Raw genomic sequence first — 20,109 nt, forward strand, 5'->3', positions numbered from 1 at the left:
AATATTTTATGCAGGAAAATGAATGTATGAGGATTAAGATTCTCGGGGACTGTTATTACTGTGTGTCCGGCCTCCCGGAGTCTTTACATAACCATGCCAAAAACTGTGTGAAGATGGGCCTGGACATGTGTGAGGCCATCAAGTAAGTAACATCTGTGAGATATTTCTATATATATATATATATATATATATATATATATATACATTTTATTTGTTAACGTGGGACATGTGCTGGAACAGGTTTGGGTCCAAGTGAAATGGAAATTTCATGTTCATGAACAATTGTGAGCTTCCACAGAGGAGGAACCACATATGGATGGAAATCCATCCACTTTACAGAAAACACAGTCCTATAAGTATAATTCATTTAGAAATCACCACAGAAACATTTCAGTATGTGAATTCCATAGTTTAGGACGATAAAAGCAGAAAGTCTCTTCATCCATGGAGTGTAAACAAGTCTAAAGAACAGCTACAAAAACCTTCAAGTGAAGAAAGCAAAGGTTAGATGTGAGGGTATAAAGTGTCAGGATCGCAGACGAATCCTGTCAGCATGAGACTTTTCAAATCAACCCAATATAAAGGATTTCAAATAAGAATAATATGATGACTAGCCCTTGCGCTAGTCAGCGTTGGAGCTGCCGAGTTCATGCTAGCTCATACACTTAAATACAACTTCATTTCTCATCAGGAAAAAAAAACTCTTTTTATAATACTGACTGCTGCGGCGCTCGAAAGATTCAGCAACAGCTGTGCCAGAATCATGACGTTATAAATGACGTTTGGACGGTATGTCGCTAACGTTCTGTTCACGCTAGCGCATGCTGCTCGGAGCTCGTCTCCTGAATGGAATGGAGCTTCTCAAACTGTTCTCACGCCTTTTTTTCCCCCCAAACATTTCTGATGAAACATGGTGTCATGGTTGTTGGAGGACACTTTGGGTTTGTACTGGAGCTTTGAAAGCTAACTGTATAAAAATAATGTGCTGAAGAATTGGGTCATGGTTTCATTTATACACTGTACAAAAAAAAAGTATTCAGACTCCACAATCGGAAGGTCAGGAGTTCAAACCCCCACCGGTATCGCCAATCCGCCCCTCTAGGGGCCCTTGCCCTTCTGTGCTCCAGAGGTGACGGGTCAAAGAAGAACGTGAGCAACAAGTCCATTGGTAAAGAAATCGTGTAGTTTTATTGCGAACCAGAACATCCAAACTGGACCGCATTCAAAAGAAAGAAAAGAAGCATCATCTGTTTTGGTTAGACCGTGATTATTTACACTTCGTACACAAACATTTGTGGACACCTGACCATAAGATTACCTGCGCTTCAAATGTCCAAGTCCACATTTAGTCTAATAATTTCCTTCACTCTTCTGGAAGATGGAGGGTGTTGATAAAGTCAGGTAGTGATGTAGATGAGAAGGTGAGGAGGTTCCTGGGGTGCAGTCAGTGTTCACATTCATCCCAAAGGTGTTCAATAGGATTTAGAGCAGATCTTCTACATCTTCCAACCAAAGGAAAGCAGATCAAACAGACAAAAATTTCCAAAGACGGCTTTCAGGCTTTTCCAATACTTTTGTCCATAAAGTTTTTATTTAAAAAAAAAAAAAGAAGGATTTCTGTTGAAACACAATGATTTTATTTATTTATTTATTTGGACATCCAGGTATTTCCACTTTAGCGTTATTAAGTGATTCGGTCCTTGAAGTACAATGTGGAAGCGTGTCCAAAACTCCACTGACATTTTGAGAAGCACTCGTCGGTTCCCGCTCCTGTTTTTCCATTCCATTAGTTGTTCTTCTCAGTAATGCTTTCAGAAGGATCCCTTTGAAGTAAATCCTTTTATCGCGGTTTAAAGAAAAGCCTGCGGACGGCGGCTGTGAAGCGCGTGGCATGGACTTCTTCACTTTCGGACAGGATTAATAGGGTATCTCCTGGAACAAACTAACACGGATTCCCACCTCCAGTTCAGAAATCCAGTTACAAACATTCAACACCGAGATCCAGCGATGTGTTTAATGAGATTTGTAGTGTTTATAAATGCTGGTGTGTGTATTTTATGTTTTTTAACTCATGACCTTTTGCAAGCGGTGTGTGGTAAGAAACACTTCTGGGCAAAGCATTTCTCAGCGCACTGATCTTCTCTCTCAGGAGGGTTACTGTGTCAAGGCTTCAATTTCTCCTGAAGGCATAGAGACTCACAAACATGTGCTTGTGCTCATTGCTTCACAACACACACACACACACACACACACACACACACACTGATCCTGGAATATGTCGCAAACTAATTACGAAACCTGTTTTGCATACTTGTGCGTGTGTGTGTTCTTCTTTAGAAAAGTGCGAGACGCCACCGGCGTAGACATTAACATGCGAGTCGGGGTTCACTCGGGCAACGTCCTCTGTGGCGTCATCGGCCTCCAGAAGTGGCAATATGACGTCTGGTCACATGACGTGACTCTGGCCAATCACATGGAGGCTGGCGGTGTACCAGGGTTGGTTTGGATGCTCTGTTTCATTGTGACTATAAATCCATATCAAGGTTTACAAGAGCGAGCAGATTTCTTTCTTTGTTTGCTCCAGACGTGTTCACATCACCTCGGTCACTCTGGAGCACCTCAACGGGGCGTATAAAGTGGAGGATGGCTACGGCCAGGAGCGAGACCCTTACCTGAAAGAGCACGGGGTAGTGACCTACCTGGTAATCAACCCAAAGGTACAGTAGAGTAGGAATTAAATGTAAGTCACTCTGGATGAGGGCGTCTGCGTAATTGTGAAAACTGAACGTCTGATTGGTTGTGCAGGCCGAGAGGAGGAGTCCTCAGCACCACTACAGACCCCGACACACGCTGGACGGTGCCAAGATGAGAGCGTCGGTCCGGATGACCCGCTACCTGGAGTCCTGGGGCGCCGCCAAGCCGTTCGCCAACCTGCACCACCGGGACAGCATGACCAACGAGAATGGCAAGATTAACACCTCTGTGAGTAACGGCCACATCTGGGTGACCTTCAACTCGCTCGTAATTATGAATGGATAATGAGCTGAATGAAATTGATTGCTAACATGCACCACCACACAGGTGAAAGAAACGTTTTCCACACTGTACTAATCATATTTGATGACATTCTTCTAGGATGTTCCACTGGGTCAGTATCAGTTCCAGAGGCGCTCGGAAAGGTAGGAAGTGTTTTTGAAAGCAGTTCAGTTTGCTCTTCTGCACCATGGTTCTGCACTAATCAGATGAAAGACCCCCAGAGAGAGTGGGGGGCTGTATTCTGTTTTTCACTCATCATTATAGTGTTTCATTTAGAATCGATTTTATTGGCTTTTAAAGCTCCTAATGGATCTCTGGCATTTGGTGCATCTCCGAATGATGACCAGTGAGGTTTCAAATCGAGCTTCCGTAGCATCACGTTCAGCTGAATTTAGCTGGAAAATTGTTTGTTTCTCCACAGAACGAAATCTCAGAAGAAGAGATTCGAGGAGGAGCTGAACGAACGCATGATTCGAACGTTCGACGGGATCAACTCCCAAAAGTAGGTCGTTCCTTACATTCGTTGCATTTTACAAACAAACAAATAAATAGAAGGTGCTCATCAAAAATGTATATTAGACATTTTTTTTTATCAGTCTATAAAATGTAAAGTAAATGGACCATAGAAAATCTGAAAGAAGTCGGTTCTTGGTGTGACCACCTTCTGGATTTCAGTCCACACGCACGCACACTTTGGAACGTCCCGCAAAATCAGGGGAGACTGATCATCAGTTATATGGAGGTTGATCATGAAGTTAAACAGAAACATGTGTACGAGTTTCGAATTGGGCGAGGAGCCAAACTCCGCTACTAAGGTGAGGTTGTGGAAGACTTCTTCATGTAGTGGTTCTACACCATGGCAAGACTGACACAAGGTTGTTCTGCTGCATCAGCATTGTCTTTCCCAGGCAAAGATCTTGAAGCAGAAGATGTGCTGTTCCAGCTAATAGGAGCACAAAGAAACTGGCGATGTTGAGGTGTGTAGACACAGTGGTTGGTCAAGGAAACTTAATGACGCAGATGAAAGACGCATAATGCTCACTTCACTTCAGTGGGACTCGGGCCAAATCTCCAATTTGGAAACAAGGCTTAGAGAATTAACTCTGCAAGAAAACTGAGGAACTGGGGGCAGAAAAATGGCAGCAGGTTCTCTGGACTGATGAGCCTTTATCTGAAACATCTGCTGCAGCAGGAGGCAGGATGTTTGCTAAAAGTCTGGAGAGCAGCACAATAAGTGTCTGCAGGAGACAGTGAAGCACGGTGGTGGAGGTTTTCCTGCAGGTTTGGAGTTGCTTTTCTGCAGATAGAGTTGGATATGTGGGCAGGATTAATGGTGTCCTCAATGCTGAGAAGTTCAGGCAGATCCATCATCTCTATTGTGCAGGACCATCAGGGAGGCGTCTGATTGGTCCCGAAATTATTCTGCAGCAGCACAATGAGCGCAAACACACAGCCAACTATCTTCAGCATAGACACCTAGAAGGGAGAGTTTTGGCCTCCACAGAGTCCTGATCTCAACATTAGATCTCCAAGATGATTGGTACTACCTACCCGCTGAGTTCCTTAAAAAAAAATAAACTGTGCAAGTGTAGAAGAATGGAAGCTGTTTCGCTGGCAGAGGGTAGTCACACTGAATACTGATATGATTTGGATTTCTCTTCTGTTCACTTACTTTCATTTAACACTTCTTCCTTTGAAAGCATTCTCATCTTATCTTCTCGTTCTCATCTTATAGCATTTTTCTGATACCTTTATTAATGTAAATATTTTGATGCTAAGTCTGTTTTCTTGTCCTTCAGGCAGTGGCTGAAATCGGAGGACATTCAAAGAATATCGCTGTTCTTTCACAACAAAACCCTAGAGAAGGAGGTTCGCTTCCAATCCTGTTATAATGATTGTGTTTATTTGTGTATTTTATAAGCGTTTAAATTTCTCATCAATGCTCCCTGTTTTCCTTCTCACAGTACCGAGCTACGACTTTGCCAGCTTTCAAGTACTACGTCACCTGCGCCTGCCTGATCTTCTTCTGCATCTTCATCGTTCAGATCCTCGTTTTGCCAAAGTGAGTCTTCTTAGTTTCAGAACAAGTCTGTGGTATTAAATATCACACGTTAATTCATTAAAAACGCATTAGAGCCGCAAAGTGACATGAACTTGTGTAGAAATGTAGAACGAATCCTTCATCTTACAAAATCCAAGATCTTCCATCTTACCATCTTACAGTTCCATGGAAAAACAATAAACTTCTCATATAGAAGCACGTGGAATTCTTCACAGGGTCACAGCCGACGCTTCCTTGACGATTTTCTGCCTCGTAAACGATTTGATTCTATGCTGAAATATTTTGTGATGAATTGCAGGACCGTCGTTTTGGGAATCTCGTTCGGGATTGCGTTCCTCATCCTCTCCATGATTCTGCTCATTTGCTTCATCGGACATCTCCTGGTAAGAGTTTATTAACACAGATTTGATACGTGAAGGAAATGATGCACAGCCATACGTTTTTTATTAGCAGTAAATGTTTAACAGTGTTTAACTTTGGAAGTTCTTTCTGGTGTTCTGTTTGGCTCGAAGTTAAACTGGAGACTTTAAGAAAAAAAAGAAAATGTGTATATGTTCATGTTTATATTCTGTTTAGCATTTCAGTAAAACAGCATCCGCTTCGTGGCTCTGGATTCTCCGATCGTCCGTCATCATTGCAAACAAGCCATGGCCCCGTCTCACTGTGACCATGGCAACCACCACCCTCATCCTGGTCATGGCTATCTTCAACATGGTGAGTCTGTGCTCTGGTTTAAACATCACATAGTATTTTACACTTTTAATGGGTTTAAAGACAAATCGCTGTCGTTTATACAATCAGGAAAAGTGAAGCGAAGGATGAAATGGATCTGCTGGTGCTAATCGATCAGTAGAGTGGACGCAGTGGAAAGCCTCTGTTCTCGGTTCCCTCAACATCCTCAAACAAGACTAGAAAATATAGTAAAGAACACTTTAGTAGTGTTAGTGAAACTGAGCAAATAATCACCCAGAGTGTGTTGTAATGAGGAACATCTGCACTCAATTAGCAGCTTGGTGACTGGGCGCTGTAGTCCATGGAGACCAGAGATCATCTACGACCTTTAAATCTGATATTATCAATGTAGAAATATAAAAAGTGTAGAAAAAGACTTTGATGGTGGTTCTGAACTAAACTGGGAGTCAATTGTATCCGACGTCTTTGGATTTTTTCTCTTTTCAGTTCTTTCTCCAGGACAACCAGACCCATCATCTCCCATCGTATAATATATCCAACGAAACGCTTCTTCCACCTGACGGGCGTCCGGTCGCTCACCTGGAGAAGAACAATTTCTACCTTCCTGTAAGTAAATTGTGCAACGAGTATAAAGAGTTCGTCCTCCTGCTCTCATTGGACGAGTTCACATTTTTCACATTGTGGCACCCATTTGTCTGTAAGATTCCAAGATGCCTGTAAGTTCCAGGTATACCTGATATCCAGCCTTCTAGTAGCTCCAACACTTCAATCCAGATCTCCTTCACTCTCTTTGCCCCCATTGGCCAAACTTCTCCATTCTGAATGATATTCTGGTGCCTGTACTGTAGAGCCTGGTGTAGGATGTAGCTGGATTGTCCAGGACCAAGAGATTGATTCGTATTTCTGCAAAGCCTCGTGTAATGTTTCTCCTTAATGTTGCTATGTGAATAAACTGAGCAGTGACAGGATCCCGCCAGACTGTTGAGCCTCTGGTGCCTTATTAGGAACATACACCCTCTATAGATGAAAGCTTGTGGACATCTGACGATATGTTCTTTCAGAACATTGCATTCTACAGTATAATTAATCCCCATTTACTGTTACAATAACCTCCACTCTTCTGGGAAGATGTTCCACTAGATGTTTGGATTGTGCATGTAGAGTGATTTGTGCAGTCAATTTATTCTGAAAGTGTTTGATAGGGTTTTAGTGCTCAGGAGATCTTCCACATAGCCGCCATATTTACTCCATGTTACATGGTGAAGTTCTTCATTTCTTTGATTCTTCTCACCCTGAGACGGTTCACATTGCAAACTAAGTTTAGGCTCAACCATCTGGGGATCACTAAATAAAACCTCTGGTGTTGTAATGGCTTCTTGTAATCGTCCTGATCATCTGGTCATTATGGGTATTTCGGTCCACTCTGTTTCTGGGAACTTCGACAACAGCTGCATTTTTCAAGGTCAGAATGAACTTCAAAAAACCAGGGCAATGCCATTGGTCAAATTTGAGCAACTTCTAAATCATCTGCTGAACTTCAGCATAATCTATTACAGTTATCGCGCTTTCCACCGACTTTTCCAGCCATATGTGGTTCTTCCTCCAAACTGTTAATATGAATGTGAACGCTGACTGCATTCCAGGAACCTCCTCAGCTTTTCACCTACATCACTTTACTACCACCCTTTGTGGATAACTCTCCACAAATCTTCAGAAAATCTAGTGAAACATCTCAAAATGGAATCATGTTACTGTTCTCCATTCTTTTGCAGTTAGGAGTAACCAGGTGCAGGTAGAGAGCTTTAGTAAGCTTGGTGTGCATCATCTTCATGTCTCTAAGGATGTTCTTCAGGTTTGTGACCCTGGTGCTCTTTTGTCAGTATTTCATCTACAGCTGCATCCTGGGTCTTATCTCCTGCTCCGTGTTCCTGAGGATCAACTACGAGCTGAAGATGCTCATCATGCTGATGGCTGTTGTGGCCTACAACATCATCATCCTTCAGACACATGCGTCGTTACTCGATGAATACAGCAAGTTCTTGTACAAAGACAAGGTCCTGGACAGGTAATAGAGTCTGATCCGTTTGCTACGTAAACACAGCTTTTACAGTTAAATATTCATTTTAGCATCTCAACAGTGGCAAGAAAAAAAGCTCCCGAGATGGTCTGAGGAAGAACCTTTGACAGGAACCAGATTGAAAAGGGAACCATCCTCAATACTTAATATCCATATCCAATCCGAATTATGGTGGTGGGACCTCAGTGGAGAAGGACAAGTTCAAACTCCAGCACCACCGAGCTGCCACTGCTGGGTCCTTGAGCAAGACCCTTAATCCGCAAATGCTCAGTTGTAGGTTGCTTGCTCTTTGAGGGCCTTGCTCAAGGGCCCAGCAGTTAGGTGGTGCTGGAATGTGAACTCGTAACCCTTCGGTTTCAAAGTGCAATGCCTCAACCAATGAGCTTCCACCTCTCCAAGAAGTAAGGAGCCATGATGGAACAGGAAATCAGATTTAGACTGTAGAACTTCAGATTGGAAGGAATTTAGAGCAAGTGGAACATTTGTTCTCCATGTTGCCCGTTTAGTTTATTACCAGTTTCGCTCAAGTTTCTAAAAGGAACGAAGAGCATTTGGGGCTGATATTTTTTGGAGCTTGGCTCAGGCAGGAATGTGGGAATGGTGTTAAAGCTAACACGCACTGACGATCGTTTATTAATAAACGGCTGGAGACGGCGCCACTCGGTGACCGAAGGTGATGTTATTTCAGCTGCACTCATAGATCTCTCGCTCTTGCTCGATCTTCACAGGCCAGGAGTGCTGAAGGATCTGAAGACTATGGGTTCGGTGTCGCTTTTCATCTTCTTCGTCACCCTGCTTGTGCTGGCACGTCAGGTGAGCAAATCGCCACCGTTCTGCTTTCTTGAACATACCATGGAAAGGTTCGGAGAAGAACATTTGAAGGTTTTCTAGGGTTATCTTACCTTATTTTACAAACATGACTCTAAATAATAAATAATGTCCTTCAATAATATTGGCACCCTCTGGTAATAAAAAAATGGGTCGTGGTCGGATCTTCTAGCAGGACAATGATCCAAACAATGCATCAGAATCAACACAAAAGTGGTTTACTGAAGAGGAGTATCCACTCGAGATTGGGGTTAGGGTTAGGGCTAACCATAAGTGCTTATGAAGTGGGCGGTTCTGAGTGAAGCTGAAGATCTGCCAAGCGTAAAGCTTATCTTGTGGCTTTTGATGTTTTAATGGGTTTTTTATATCCGTTTATGGTTACAGGTAATGTATCTGTGAGAAAAGGGAACAATTATCAATAAATAAATCAGTTTAAAAGACGTTCTTGCAGCTGCTCGCCTTCAGGAACGTATAAAGCACAAACTCCGCCCATTTTCAAGATTTTCATATGGTGGAAAACCGTTTTTGATGTGAATATTTCCTGCTTATCGTCTCTGCGTTCTGTTCAATTCTTTGTTTGTCTTATATTTTTACAATCTGTCTAACAACAAAGTGCTTTAGTCTTCAGTTTTCTCTCACTCTCTCTGCCTTTTTCATTTCTCTCCTTCTCTTTCTATCTTCACCTCCATCTTTTTCTTCATCTCTCTCTCTCTCTCTCTGTGGAACTGCTGTATTGTCCTGTCAGTAAAAGGAGCTCGGTGACCTCCCGTCTCTTCACCTCTGTGTCCTCCTGTAACAGACTGAATATTACTGTAGGTTGGACTTCCTGTGGAAGAACAAGTTCAAGAAGGAGTGCGAGGAGATCGAGACCATGGAGAACCTCAACCGTGTCCTGCTCGAGAACGTTTTGCCTGCTCATGTGGCCGAACACTTCCTGGCCCGGAACTGGAAGAACGAGGTGAGAACCTTTTTACATTTAACCTCAAACGTCCAACCTGCCCAAAAGAACCCATGAGGAACCGTACAATGTGAAAGCAGAGCAGATCCACCAAAAAAAGCAACATTTTCTAGAACAGAATGGAAAAACAAAATGCAAAATTCTTTATATTTTTGATTTACTTGATTTGAATATAACAATTAAAAATATAAAGTATTTAAGTAAATAATAAAAAAAACATAAATGTGTGTGTCAGGATCTCTATCACCAGTCCTACGACCTGGTCTGTGTGATGTTCGCTTCCATCCCGGACTTTAAAGAGTTCTACACAGAGTCAGACGTTAACAAAGAAGGTCTCGAGTGTCTCAGGCTGCTGAACGAAATCATCGCCGACTTCGACGAGGTATCTGTCCGTTATCAACACGTCGCTCATGTAACGGAGTTCCAGGTTGCTAAAAACTTCTCCTTCCTCTGCAGTTGCTCTCCAAGCCCAAGTTTAGTGGAGTTGAGAAGATTAAGACGATCGGGAGCACGTACATGGCAGCGACAGGCTTAAACGCTACACCTGAACATGCACAGGTAAAAAGAGTTGGGGAATTGAGGCGACATGGCATCTCTAGGTTTACACATTTTCCAGGTAGGGGGCAGTTTAGCCACCTTAGATCTCTATAAACACACTTTGGTAGCTCAGAGGAAACTCAATGTGGCCTAGAATCCAACCTTGGTGGCTGCTCCCTTACCTTCATGATGCTTTTGTGAATGCTTTTTTTCACCCACAACACACAATTTTTGCAAATATTATTATAATTATACAGGTAAGAACCTATCCATAACCACTCATTCATACAACTGAGCAGTTATAGGGTTAAGGGCCTTGCTCAGGGGCCCATGAGTGGCAGCTTGGTGTGGCTGGGATTTGAACTAATGACCTTTGGATCCAGTGCCTTAACCACTAATCTACAACCCCCACCTTTAAATACTTAATAAATCAAATACTCTGGGAGGTTTTTGCACTTGTTTACTATAATTTGCATCCAGATCTTCCAAAAAAATGGCGTTTTCAAAGGGTGAATCAGATGTTGCATTGGTGTCGATGTTTCTCTTGTAAGTTTAGATTTAAGGGGAACAATGACGTCACAAAGCAGTTTTATTTTCAGGTGTATGAAAAGGCTGAGACTTTGTGCTCATGATGCATTCAGATGATTGTGTTTGTGATTCATTTCAGGAACACGACAGACAGTACATGCACATCGGGACCATGGTGGAGTTCGCCTTCGCGCTGGTCGGAAAACTCGACGTCATCAACAAGCATTCCTTCAATGACTTCAAGCTTAGAGTTGGTACGTTTTTTTTTGCAGGAATCAGCAAGAAATGGATCTTGATGATTGATGGCAATTGGATGTGATTTTTATGGCACTCGAATCCATTAGCTTTAATCCGGAACCTCGTGTATTGATTTTGCACATGCCGAGATGGCAGGCTTCCCCCGAATGAGCGACCGGAATCAAACCGACATCTGCATATTAGATCTCGGAGTTGACGTTTCTCCAAATTGGAACGGAACGTTCCAGGCCTGATGTTTCTCCAAGCCCAATTTCAGTCTCACAAAAATGGAGAGAGGCACCTTCTCTCTTTTTCTTTCTTTATTTCTTTTTTTTATATTGATTCTGCACATTTCAAGATGAGCCTGGCGCAAGTCCATCGCCACGCTTGCAATTTTCCCCAGCCTTAAATCAAGTAGCCGCGATATTGCCGTCATCCCTTAACCTCCAGAGAGCCTTCGAGCACCACTGGAGGATTTCATCTGCTTTCCTTTCATTTCTCAGCATTTCTCATCTGGTTCAGTCTCTCCTATTGTCTCTCTAGAAAAATAGAGTCGTGTTAAATCAAAATAACGGTTACGCCATTTTAGGTGGTCAGCGAAATGAATGATCTCGGCAGCGTGGAAGCTTTGAGCAGGCCAGCGTGAAATCAATTCAATTACAGATATTCAATTAAGGCCCGAGTGTGTATGTGATTCGATTTGCTTTTTTTTTTTTTTTACATTATTAACACGGGCTGCGATTAATTGCGTTCGACTTTTGTTTTCCGGCTAATCAGATCCAAATCTAGCGGCTGTTTGTTTAGTTTTTTTGGCTGAAAACACCATTGGATTAAACTGTAACAGTTAAACGAGTGATCCCTCATTGAGTTTTCCCATTTCTAAGGTTAAAACGTGTTTTTTTCCGTAATATACAGGGATTAACCATGGACCCGTGATCGCAGGGGTCATCGGAGCCCAGAAACCGCAATACGACATCTGGGGGAACACAGTGAACGTAGCGAGCAGAATGGACAGCACAGGAGTTCTCGGGAAAATACAGGTTTGTTCCATTCATATCCTGGTCCATCAAACCATCTAAAGCAGTAGAATGGAACAGTTACGGTAAGCAGGGCAGCCTATTTTGTGGAGACCTGATCTTAAGATTGGTATGTGAACATCGTACGCCACATTTAAACCTCTACTGAATGTTTTTTTAAGATGTTGCTCCACTAGCTTTAGTGGAGATTTGTGCTCAGTCAGGCAGTGATAAGGAGGTTCCTGGGGTGCCGTCAGCATTCCCATTTTGGGAAAGAACCACACATGGCTTTTGTCTGTAGAGTTTAAGTTTGAACTTCGCATGAAATGTATTTTTCTCCTTTCCAAGGTGACGGAGGAGACGAGCCGCATCCTGGTGACCCTCGGCTACATGTGCTCGTGCCGCGGAATCATCAACGTTAAAGGCAAAGGAGAGCTGAAGACCTACTTCATCCACACCGAGATGTTGAGGTCGCTCTCGCAGGGGACGGTGCCGTTAGCCGACGAGCTCAACAAAGTCAACTAAGAAAAAAAAAACGTCGGGATGCCAGAGAAGCTTGTAAATAATCTCGCCTTGTCCTTTAGATGCACGAGATCGTTGGATGTTTGTCAAGCGCTAGCGTTCCGGTAGTTTCTCGTGAGCAGGGTTTGTGCACAGGGTACAACAATGACGTACGTACGTAAGGTAGCAATTCTTTTGTAAGAAAAACCAAATACAACCAAAAAGTGTTTTTTGATGTGCTGATGCCATTATTTTTCATTTTGTAAAAAGAAATTTCTTTTTTGTAAAAAAAAAAAAAAAAAAAGAGAAGAAAAATCATTAAACTTTATATGTACTTCTGATGCTCTGATTTCTTCATTATTATTATTATTATTATGAGACTTCGTGAGGAAGGTGGTTGATACATGAGTAGTTGTAGGCACTCAGTATATTATGAGGTGAGAATAAATGAGCGTACAGGAGTTAACAGATTGCCATTCGGAGTGTTACGTGCCACATCTGGAGGTCCGCGAGTTTGTTGAAAAGGGGCTCATCGCACCTGATCATGCCTGCTAATTAACCAGACGCGGCGGCGCCCTTTCCTCTGCGCGTACACGCTTTACCGAGCTGGCAAACGCCACCGCCGCCGCCGCTATGGGACCAAATGCATGCTGGGAAAAAGACAAGTTAATGCTTGGTACATTTCAGAGTGAGACACAGAGTTCTGGCACAGCAGAGCAGAAGGTATTTGTTTAAAAAGGATTTAATTGCACAGAATAATTACAAAAAATATTTTCCAGCAGGTTTAATGGAATGATATACGCTGTATGGGCAAAGGTTTGTGGATGCCTGAGAGCTAGATTGATATGTGAATCTTTTTTTTTTTTCCACATTTAGAGCTCATTTTCTGTTACGAGGACCTCCATTCTTCTGGGGAGATGTTCCACCAGATTCCTCCTAGTTCAAGTGAAGGGAAAATGTCACGCTACTGCACGACGTATACGATTGTGTGCTAACATTTGGGATAAGAACAGGGCTTGGTGAACATGACTAGCTATGTAGCGTGGGAGATGCTAGCTATAGCCTCTATAAGGTAAGCGATGCGGTCGCACTGTAGATGATGGCGTCCTCTCAGCGTGTGAACGTGGCAGAAAGACGGTATCATTTCACGTCACACAGCAGAGCTACGCCTCGTAAGATCCAGTACTCGGGTGGCTGAGTTGTCTTCAAGTCCACCGCTGCGATGCAGTTCGAGTCCGTCCTCACAGGTTTCTTGTAGATGGGGCAGGAGTAGAAGCGAGGGTCCTTCAAACCTGAGAATCAAATCATACTCAGTTCATTGCATAATAATTCACGCGGAACACTGAAACGTCTGACTTAACTTCAACCATTGTGTCATCAGAACCCATCACAGATGGACCGAGTTTCAACCTTCTCTGGATCTTCTGGATCTGAAGTGTGCGGTCAGGTAAAGGTGCAGAAGGCTGGTGGTGGTGGTGGTGGTGGTGTCGGTGGTGGTTTTTGAAATTGGGCCAATAATGATTAGGTTTTTAAATATTCAAATGAACTTCTTGAAACCACACCTTTATTCCTACCCATCTTCACTAAGCTCCGCCCCCAGGATCTTAATATACAGTAGTGTGTCTAGAAAATGGCTTATAGTAAATATTTATTTATTTAGGCCTTTTCTATACATAGTACCGTATCAAAAGTTTGTGGACACCTTAGCATAAGATTGGTTTTTTTGATAATCTCAGGGTCAAAGGTCATGTTCTGGTTTTCAGTATTTTTGCACTCTAAAAATCAAAAGTTATTCGTTCATGATAAAGTTAAACAGTGTCTGATTCTTTATTACATTTAGTTTAATAAATAGTCTTTGGGATTAAAATGAGGCTTTTATAGAGGCACTCGAGACCCCCAGTCTTGGAACAGCTCTTCTCGGAAAAAAACATCTCTGTACATGACATTGAAATGCTCCCTGATTTCTGGGACGCATTCAAATAAAAAAGTGCTGCATGGACTAGGAATCAAAAGACCTTTTTTTTTTTTTGTCCTTTTCTTTTTGTTACTGGACCTCATTTTACCCCAAAAGTCTATTAGCCACGTGGAGAGCATGTGATCTGGAGAGATCTAGAAAAAATACCAAATATCATAAATGAGCAAATGATATAGTAATAATAAGGCTGAAGATCTGATAGGGTGTGTCTGCAAGCTACTGAAAAAACCCTGAACTAATACGTCTTATCTTCACTATAAATAAATATACACTAAATATATAAAAGTATTTAGACACCTGACTTTTCCAGCCATATGTGGTGGTTCTCCAAACTGTTCCCACAAAGTCAGAAGCACACAATTGTACAGGACGTTTTTGGATGCAGGAGCATATAAATGTTCCTTCACTTGAACTTCGGGACACAAATCTGTGAGACCCGAGGACCCCATGCAGATCTGTATTTCATGGTTTGGACGATGTGGAAGATCGTAAATGGTCTGCTATAGAGCTTTAAACCCAACACACTATTAGATTATTTGTTGAGATTAAAGTGCTTTGAATTGAAAGTAGCTAAATAGGATATTCTAAAAAATAAAAAAAAGCATTTCTCACCGTTGTTCTCAGCGTACATCCTGATCACGGGCATCATTTCAAACAGGACTTTGGGCTTGGAGTCGACAAGTCTGCAGTTCCTGCGGTCCCAGCTGGCTCCGTCCAGATACAGCCCGTAGACGTAGACACCTTCCTGTGGTGGCGCCGTGATGTCGTCCTTCATCCAGCGGGTCACCTCGTTGCACAGAACCATACGGTCGAGAGCCCAGCCTTTGTTAGCGCGAGTGATCTCCTGTAGGATTCGAAAAAGTTCACAAACATCTTGTGAAAATGGTTTAACTTGCTATATATATATATATATATATATATACAGATACAAAACGAAGGTCCTTGTAAACCACTGGGATGTCCGGTCCCTGTAAACACACACTTGAATGTGTGTGTGTGTGTGTGGCTTACCTGTTTCATTGCTGTAAGGAAACCCTGTGGGTTAAAGAAGCCCGTCATCCAGAAGCAGTGGGGACGTCCTTCGAAGATCCAGGCCTGAAACTGGCGGTTTCGCTCCAAAAGCTCAGTGAACCAGAAGCCCAAAGTGCTGGAGGCCCAGGAGGCCTAAAACAAACACAGACACATAAGCAAAGTTATTCAATCAGGACAAGAAGCACAACACACACACACACACACACACACACACACACACACACACACACACACACACACACATAAGAAATCATTCAAATATTCATCTGATTGGCATTCAGGAGTCACTCTGTTCCATTACAGCCCTGAACAGACAGAACCTGGACCTGACAAGTGTGTTAAACACAAGATTACTGAGGACATTAATATTCGAATGCGTCTCTAAAACTCTTCCCCCTTTTATATTTCTCAAATTATTCACTTTTTGACCTCACAATTAATTCGCCATCAGAGTGGCGTTTAATAAAAACGAAAGCGGGGACATTTATAAAGTCAGAACATCTGAAACTGCAGCCGGAATGGAATCGGAGCTGCTGCTGCGAAACTACACTGTGACTTTCGCGCTGAATGCACAGCGACTGCAGACGATTAGAAAGTGTTCACTGCAGAAACCTTTAACTACTTTATAATTAACCACTTTTTAATTGAATTGAATTTAATTAGATAATAATGCTGACTATTATTGTTACTTTCCCAGAGATCCTTCATGTCTGTGTTTACCTTCTGGTTCTCAGTTTTAGTTATGCTGTTTTAGCGAGTCTTGCCAAAGTCCCCACTGACACCCTGATCACACTGTACAGGGTCCCTATTATGTAACAATTACAATATGTAATAATCCATGTTTCTCTCTCTCTCTCTATTAAGCAACACAAGCTCCTGAGGTACCAGGGTTCCTTCATTCTGGACCTGCCTGATTCATGCTGATGCCCTTCTTTATCTCTGGTTGGAGTTCTATCAGTTGGATACCATTCAGGGAAGGTGAGAATCACTCAGTATGTTAGCTTCAATGGTTTCAGGCTGCAATTGCATTTAAGTGTTCATCAGTGAACAGGTGAGAACCATAACAATGATGGCCATTTGGTGATAATGTAAATGTCGAACCTTTTCCCAGCGCGCGGGTACACGCGCATCATACATGCAGTCGAGGGCATCACGCAGGCTTTCGCTCATCACGATGGTCCCATCAATGGCCAGCTTGAGCTCCGTGAGCGTGTTTCTCACCAGGACCAACACGCGCTGCATGCGCTCGATCTCCTGACGCAAGAAGATGTTCATTGGCTGCAGCGGACCCAATTTATTCAGCCTCTCCTTTACCTACATCACACACACACACACACACACACACCTCATCATATGAAATAGTCCTGTATCTTTTGTGACCTGTGTACGATGTTCTCCGAACAGCCATCACCTGGTAATGATTTGGTTTGTCTGGTCTTCTGCAGTTGTAATAATTTCATGCGGTGAACTTTAAAAGGTCTGCTTTCAGGGAGCGTTAATAACGAGGGAGCAAAACAAAAGGAACGGTGATTCGGATCACTGCTAATTTGAGCAGAATAATAAGTGGATACCAATTAGTGCCTGCTGGTCTCCTAAGCACCTGCAGTTTTATGTAGAAATAATTATAATTATAAGGTTTAACCACTTTGGAAAAAGCTGCAGCACATAATTCAATAAAATGTTTATTTATATATAATTCTAACTGGACAAAAAATGTCACCAAGCAGCTTTACGGAATTCCAGGTGCAATAAATACAGTATATGGGAAAAGATTTTTGGGACCATATGTGGTTCTTCCCCAAACTTTTGAAGACACAAAATTGTGCAGTGGCATGAAATTTTCTCTGCACTTCAACTAGGAGACCCAAGCTTGTGCCAGCATGACGATGCCCCTGTGCACCCCAGGCCTCCTCACCTTCTCACCTACATCACTATCTGACGTTACTAACATCCTTGTAGCTAAATTACTCTTAACAAAATCTACATCATCTTTCCAGAAAAATGTGGAGATTATTATAACAACAAATGGGAATTAAATGTGAAATTGGATGTTTTGGCAACCCTGTAAGAAATGGTGATTTCAAACTTGGGCAAAATAAAATCCCTCCTGATGAAGCATGTGGTGTCTCAGCAGACATCATCTTTACACCAAGGGTTATGCTACACTAGACAAAAAAAAGTTTCATTAAAAGACAAACCTCAAAGGGCACATAGTCCGGAGGAAGTTTCTCCAGCATGTCATTAGCCAGTCGAGCCACCACGGCCTCTCTGGTCTCACCACCGCCACTGGAGCTGTCCTTCGGCTGGATGCTCAGGATGGTGTCCAGAACATCTTTAGCTAACTTGCTTTGGTACGTGATGTCAGCATTGGGATGCAAGCCGAACACCTCTGGAGTGTCGTACGCTGGGAGGCCCTGAGAGATGTAGGAATGGATAGTCAAGTCAACAAAGGGGTTCAGGGGTAACTGGATATACAGGGGTAACACTGAGTGGCTAATAAATCAATCGTTAAAAACAGGACCTAGTTAGAAGCATTTCTGAAAGGAAACCTTGAGTAACCCCTGACTTGCCATTGCTTGATACTTCTGACATACCAGTCAGCATGCAAGGTTGTTAGATTTCCCCAAACTTCATGGTCCTGACTTGCGAGAGCTAAAGAGTGCTGATTCACTGCTGCTTGAAGTTCCTGATTTCTAGCAAAGTAAGTCTGCATACTGGCCAGTGCTTAAGAGTATTGACCTGGTGCATAAGACTAGCCAGTTCTCAGGACTCCTCACTTGCCAGTTCTTAATGTTCCTCACTGATCAGGGCTTGTTTCTCCTGACTCTCTTACTCAACATTCCTGACATCGCAGTGTTTAAGTCTTACTTAAGCTTGCTAGTAGGGGGCAGTGGTGGTAGGGGGTAGGTGGGCAGTAAAGGGGCAGATGGGCTGAAATGGTCAGGTAATGTTTACAGCTGTAGGTTATTGATGAGAAGGTTGAGAGTTCTGCCAATGTTGGCCCTTGAGCAAGGCCCTCAACCCTCTTTGTTCTTAATGTTCCTGACTCACCTTGACTAAGTCTTGACATGAAAGTGTTGAAGTCCACTGCCTTGCTACAGTAGTAGGTGGCAATGGTGGGCATTAGAGGGGCAAAAAGGGCAATAGTCAGGTAATGGTTAAGGCTCTTGGTTATTGATCAGAAGGTCAGGAGTTGAAGCACCATCATGCCAAGCTGCCGATGTTGGCCTTTGAGCAAGGCCCTTTAAATTCTATGCTTTGGAGGCACTGTATCTTGTCTGATCCTGCATTCTGACCCCAGATTCCCACCAAGCTGAGATATACAGTAGGTCATTGTGTTGCAGTATGTATGTGACAAATAAAGGCTTCTTCTACCGAAAAAAAACCCTGATTCGGACTCACCAGACATTAGCAGATCACCGGACCGGGTTCAGATCTCGAGATTTGTGTTTGTGTTCTGACCCCATGATGCTATGACTTTCCCAGAGGTCATTTTTTGGTTTAAATAAAAGGTCATTCTTTGAAAAGCGTTTCTTTGAACTTTACAGTCTCCAGCTCATTATTTCCAATGGTTTGTACTTTAGAGGATGTTAGCATATGAGCGTAAACTCGCTTCGTCTCTTAATCACTCCGAATCCCTGCGCTCATAAGTCGATTAAGGAGATTCTCAGCGTTGGAGTTATTTTTAGAGACAGGAGTTTTGTGATAGCAGGATTAACAACACGGCTACGGCTGTATGTTTTTTTTTTTTCCTCTCCAAATGGTCCGGGTCGCTATTATTTTCACGGCTATCAATCTTGTGCCGTTCGTACAAAGCCACGTCTTTCTGCTTGTACACTGTCTGTCTCGCGATGATAAGATTGTTGTGTGCGACTGAATGAACAATCGTTATAGGGTAGCAACAATGAGATGAACCCTTGTCTCCAAGCAGCTTCTCCTCTCCATACACATGCTTGCAGCCTTTACTGAATGGAGAACATGAGTAGCGTTGTACAACTCACCTGTATGTAGTTTAGGTACTGCTCTACACTGGTGCACTTTGGGATGCTGTAGCCTTTGTAGAACTGGAAGTCCGGGCTGAGCATGTTCTCGCTGAACCAAACCTTAGAGAAGGTGTTCAGCAGGCGCTTGTCGTAATCGTCCGTCACCCGGCCGCCATACTGGATCTCGCCGATCATGTAACGCACCGTGTTCCACGACACTCCCTAGGGATGTGGGTCGTTTAAACACTTTTTGTTCATATGGGTAGAGAATTTGAGAAGGTACCACCTTAATGGTGACCTCAATGCTAATCCAGCTCACCCTCTTGATGTCTATGTCGTCCAGATGGTTTTGCACGAACTGGACAGTGGCATTGAAGTCAGCCTGGTTGAACTCATAGGGGATGTTCCATCCCAGAGGGCCGTACTTGCGCCTTTCCTGGACAGTCGAGTGCAGGAAGGCTACACCGTACAGCATCGGACGCCACTGCAGCATGTTACTCACGTCTAGAAGGTCCTGGCTAATCCCTGAGAATCAGATGGACAGAAAAAAAGAGTTTTTGATTGACAGAAAAAGCGACGTTTCACTTCACAGAATTTGGGCTTCAAGCTTGACAGCACATGTGCAACATGGCTTTGGGTAAAATCC

At 43.0% G+C, this 20,109-nt stretch overlaps 2 protein-coding genes across 4 annotated transcripts in view; one reads left to right on the forward strand and one right to left on the reverse strand.

Moving 5' to 3' along the window:
* The window catches only part of adcy2a (adenylate cyclase 2a), a 53,673-nt gene extending 40,861 nt beyond the window's left edge, over positions 1-12,812 (forward strand). For 2 of the 3 annotated variants that reach the window (XM_083541803.1, XM_083541804.1), the window contains 19 exons: positions 15-142; positions 2,338-2,496; positions 2,585-2,717; positions 2,806-2,982; positions 3,136-3,179; positions 3,458-3,538; positions 4,836-4,905; positions 5,001-5,098; positions 5,397-5,481; positions 5,675-5,812; positions 6,278-6,397; positions 7,672-7,856; positions 8,597-8,681; positions 9,496-9,654; positions 9,890-10,036; positions 10,111-10,212; positions 10,859-10,973; positions 11,872-11,996; positions 12,321-12,812. In XM_083541803.1, coding sequence (XP_083397929.1) covers positions 15-142; positions 2,338-2,496; positions 2,585-2,717; positions 2,806-2,982; positions 3,136-3,179; positions 3,458-3,538; positions 4,836-4,905; positions 5,001-5,098; positions 5,397-5,481; positions 5,675-5,812; positions 6,278-6,397; positions 7,672-7,856; positions 8,597-8,681; positions 9,496-9,654; positions 9,890-10,036; positions 10,111-10,212; positions 10,859-10,973; positions 11,872-11,996; positions 12,321-12,497 — 2,328 coding nt within the window. In that variant the 3' untranslated portion in view covers positions 12,498-12,812. The remainder of the gene's footprint in view (positions 1-14; positions 143-2,337; positions 2,497-2,584; positions 2,718-2,805; positions 2,983-3,135; positions 3,180-3,457; positions 3,539-4,835; positions 4,906-5,000; positions 5,099-5,396; positions 5,482-5,674; positions 5,813-6,277; positions 6,398-7,671; positions 7,857-8,596; positions 8,682-9,495; positions 9,655-9,889; positions 10,037-10,110; positions 10,213-10,858; positions 10,974-11,871; positions 11,997-12,320) is intronic. The other variant, XR_014533696.1, reaches the window with a different exon arrangement.
* A 387-nt stretch (positions 12,813-13,199) lies between these two features.
* dnah5 (dynein, axonemal, heavy chain 5) overlaps positions 13,200-20,109 on the reverse strand; it is a 63,959-nt gene continuing 57,049 nt past the window's right edge. Inside the window, exons 74-80 of the mRNA XM_083542217.1 lie at positions 19,783-19,988; positions 19,482-19,685; positions 17,679-17,894; positions 16,582-16,794; positions 15,460-15,612; positions 15,061-15,292; positions 13,200-13,765 (exon numbers count right to left, since the gene is read on the reverse strand). Of these exons, the coding sequence (XP_083398343.1) occupies positions 13,614-13,765; positions 15,061-15,292; positions 15,460-15,612; positions 16,582-16,794; positions 17,679-17,894; positions 19,482-19,685; positions 19,783-19,988 (1,376 nt within the window). The 3' untranslated portion in view covers positions 13,200-13,613. The remainder of the gene's footprint in view (positions 13,766-15,060; positions 15,293-15,459; positions 15,613-16,581; positions 16,795-17,678; positions 17,895-19,481; positions 19,686-19,782; positions 19,989-20,109) is intronic.

This window comes from Silurus aristotelis, assembly GCF_946808225.1.
Source record: "Silurus aristotelis genome assembly, chromosome: 1".
In the NCBI taxonomy this organism is placed as follows: Eukaryota; Metazoa; Chordata; class Actinopteri; order Siluriformes; family Siluridae; genus Silurus; species Silurus aristotelis.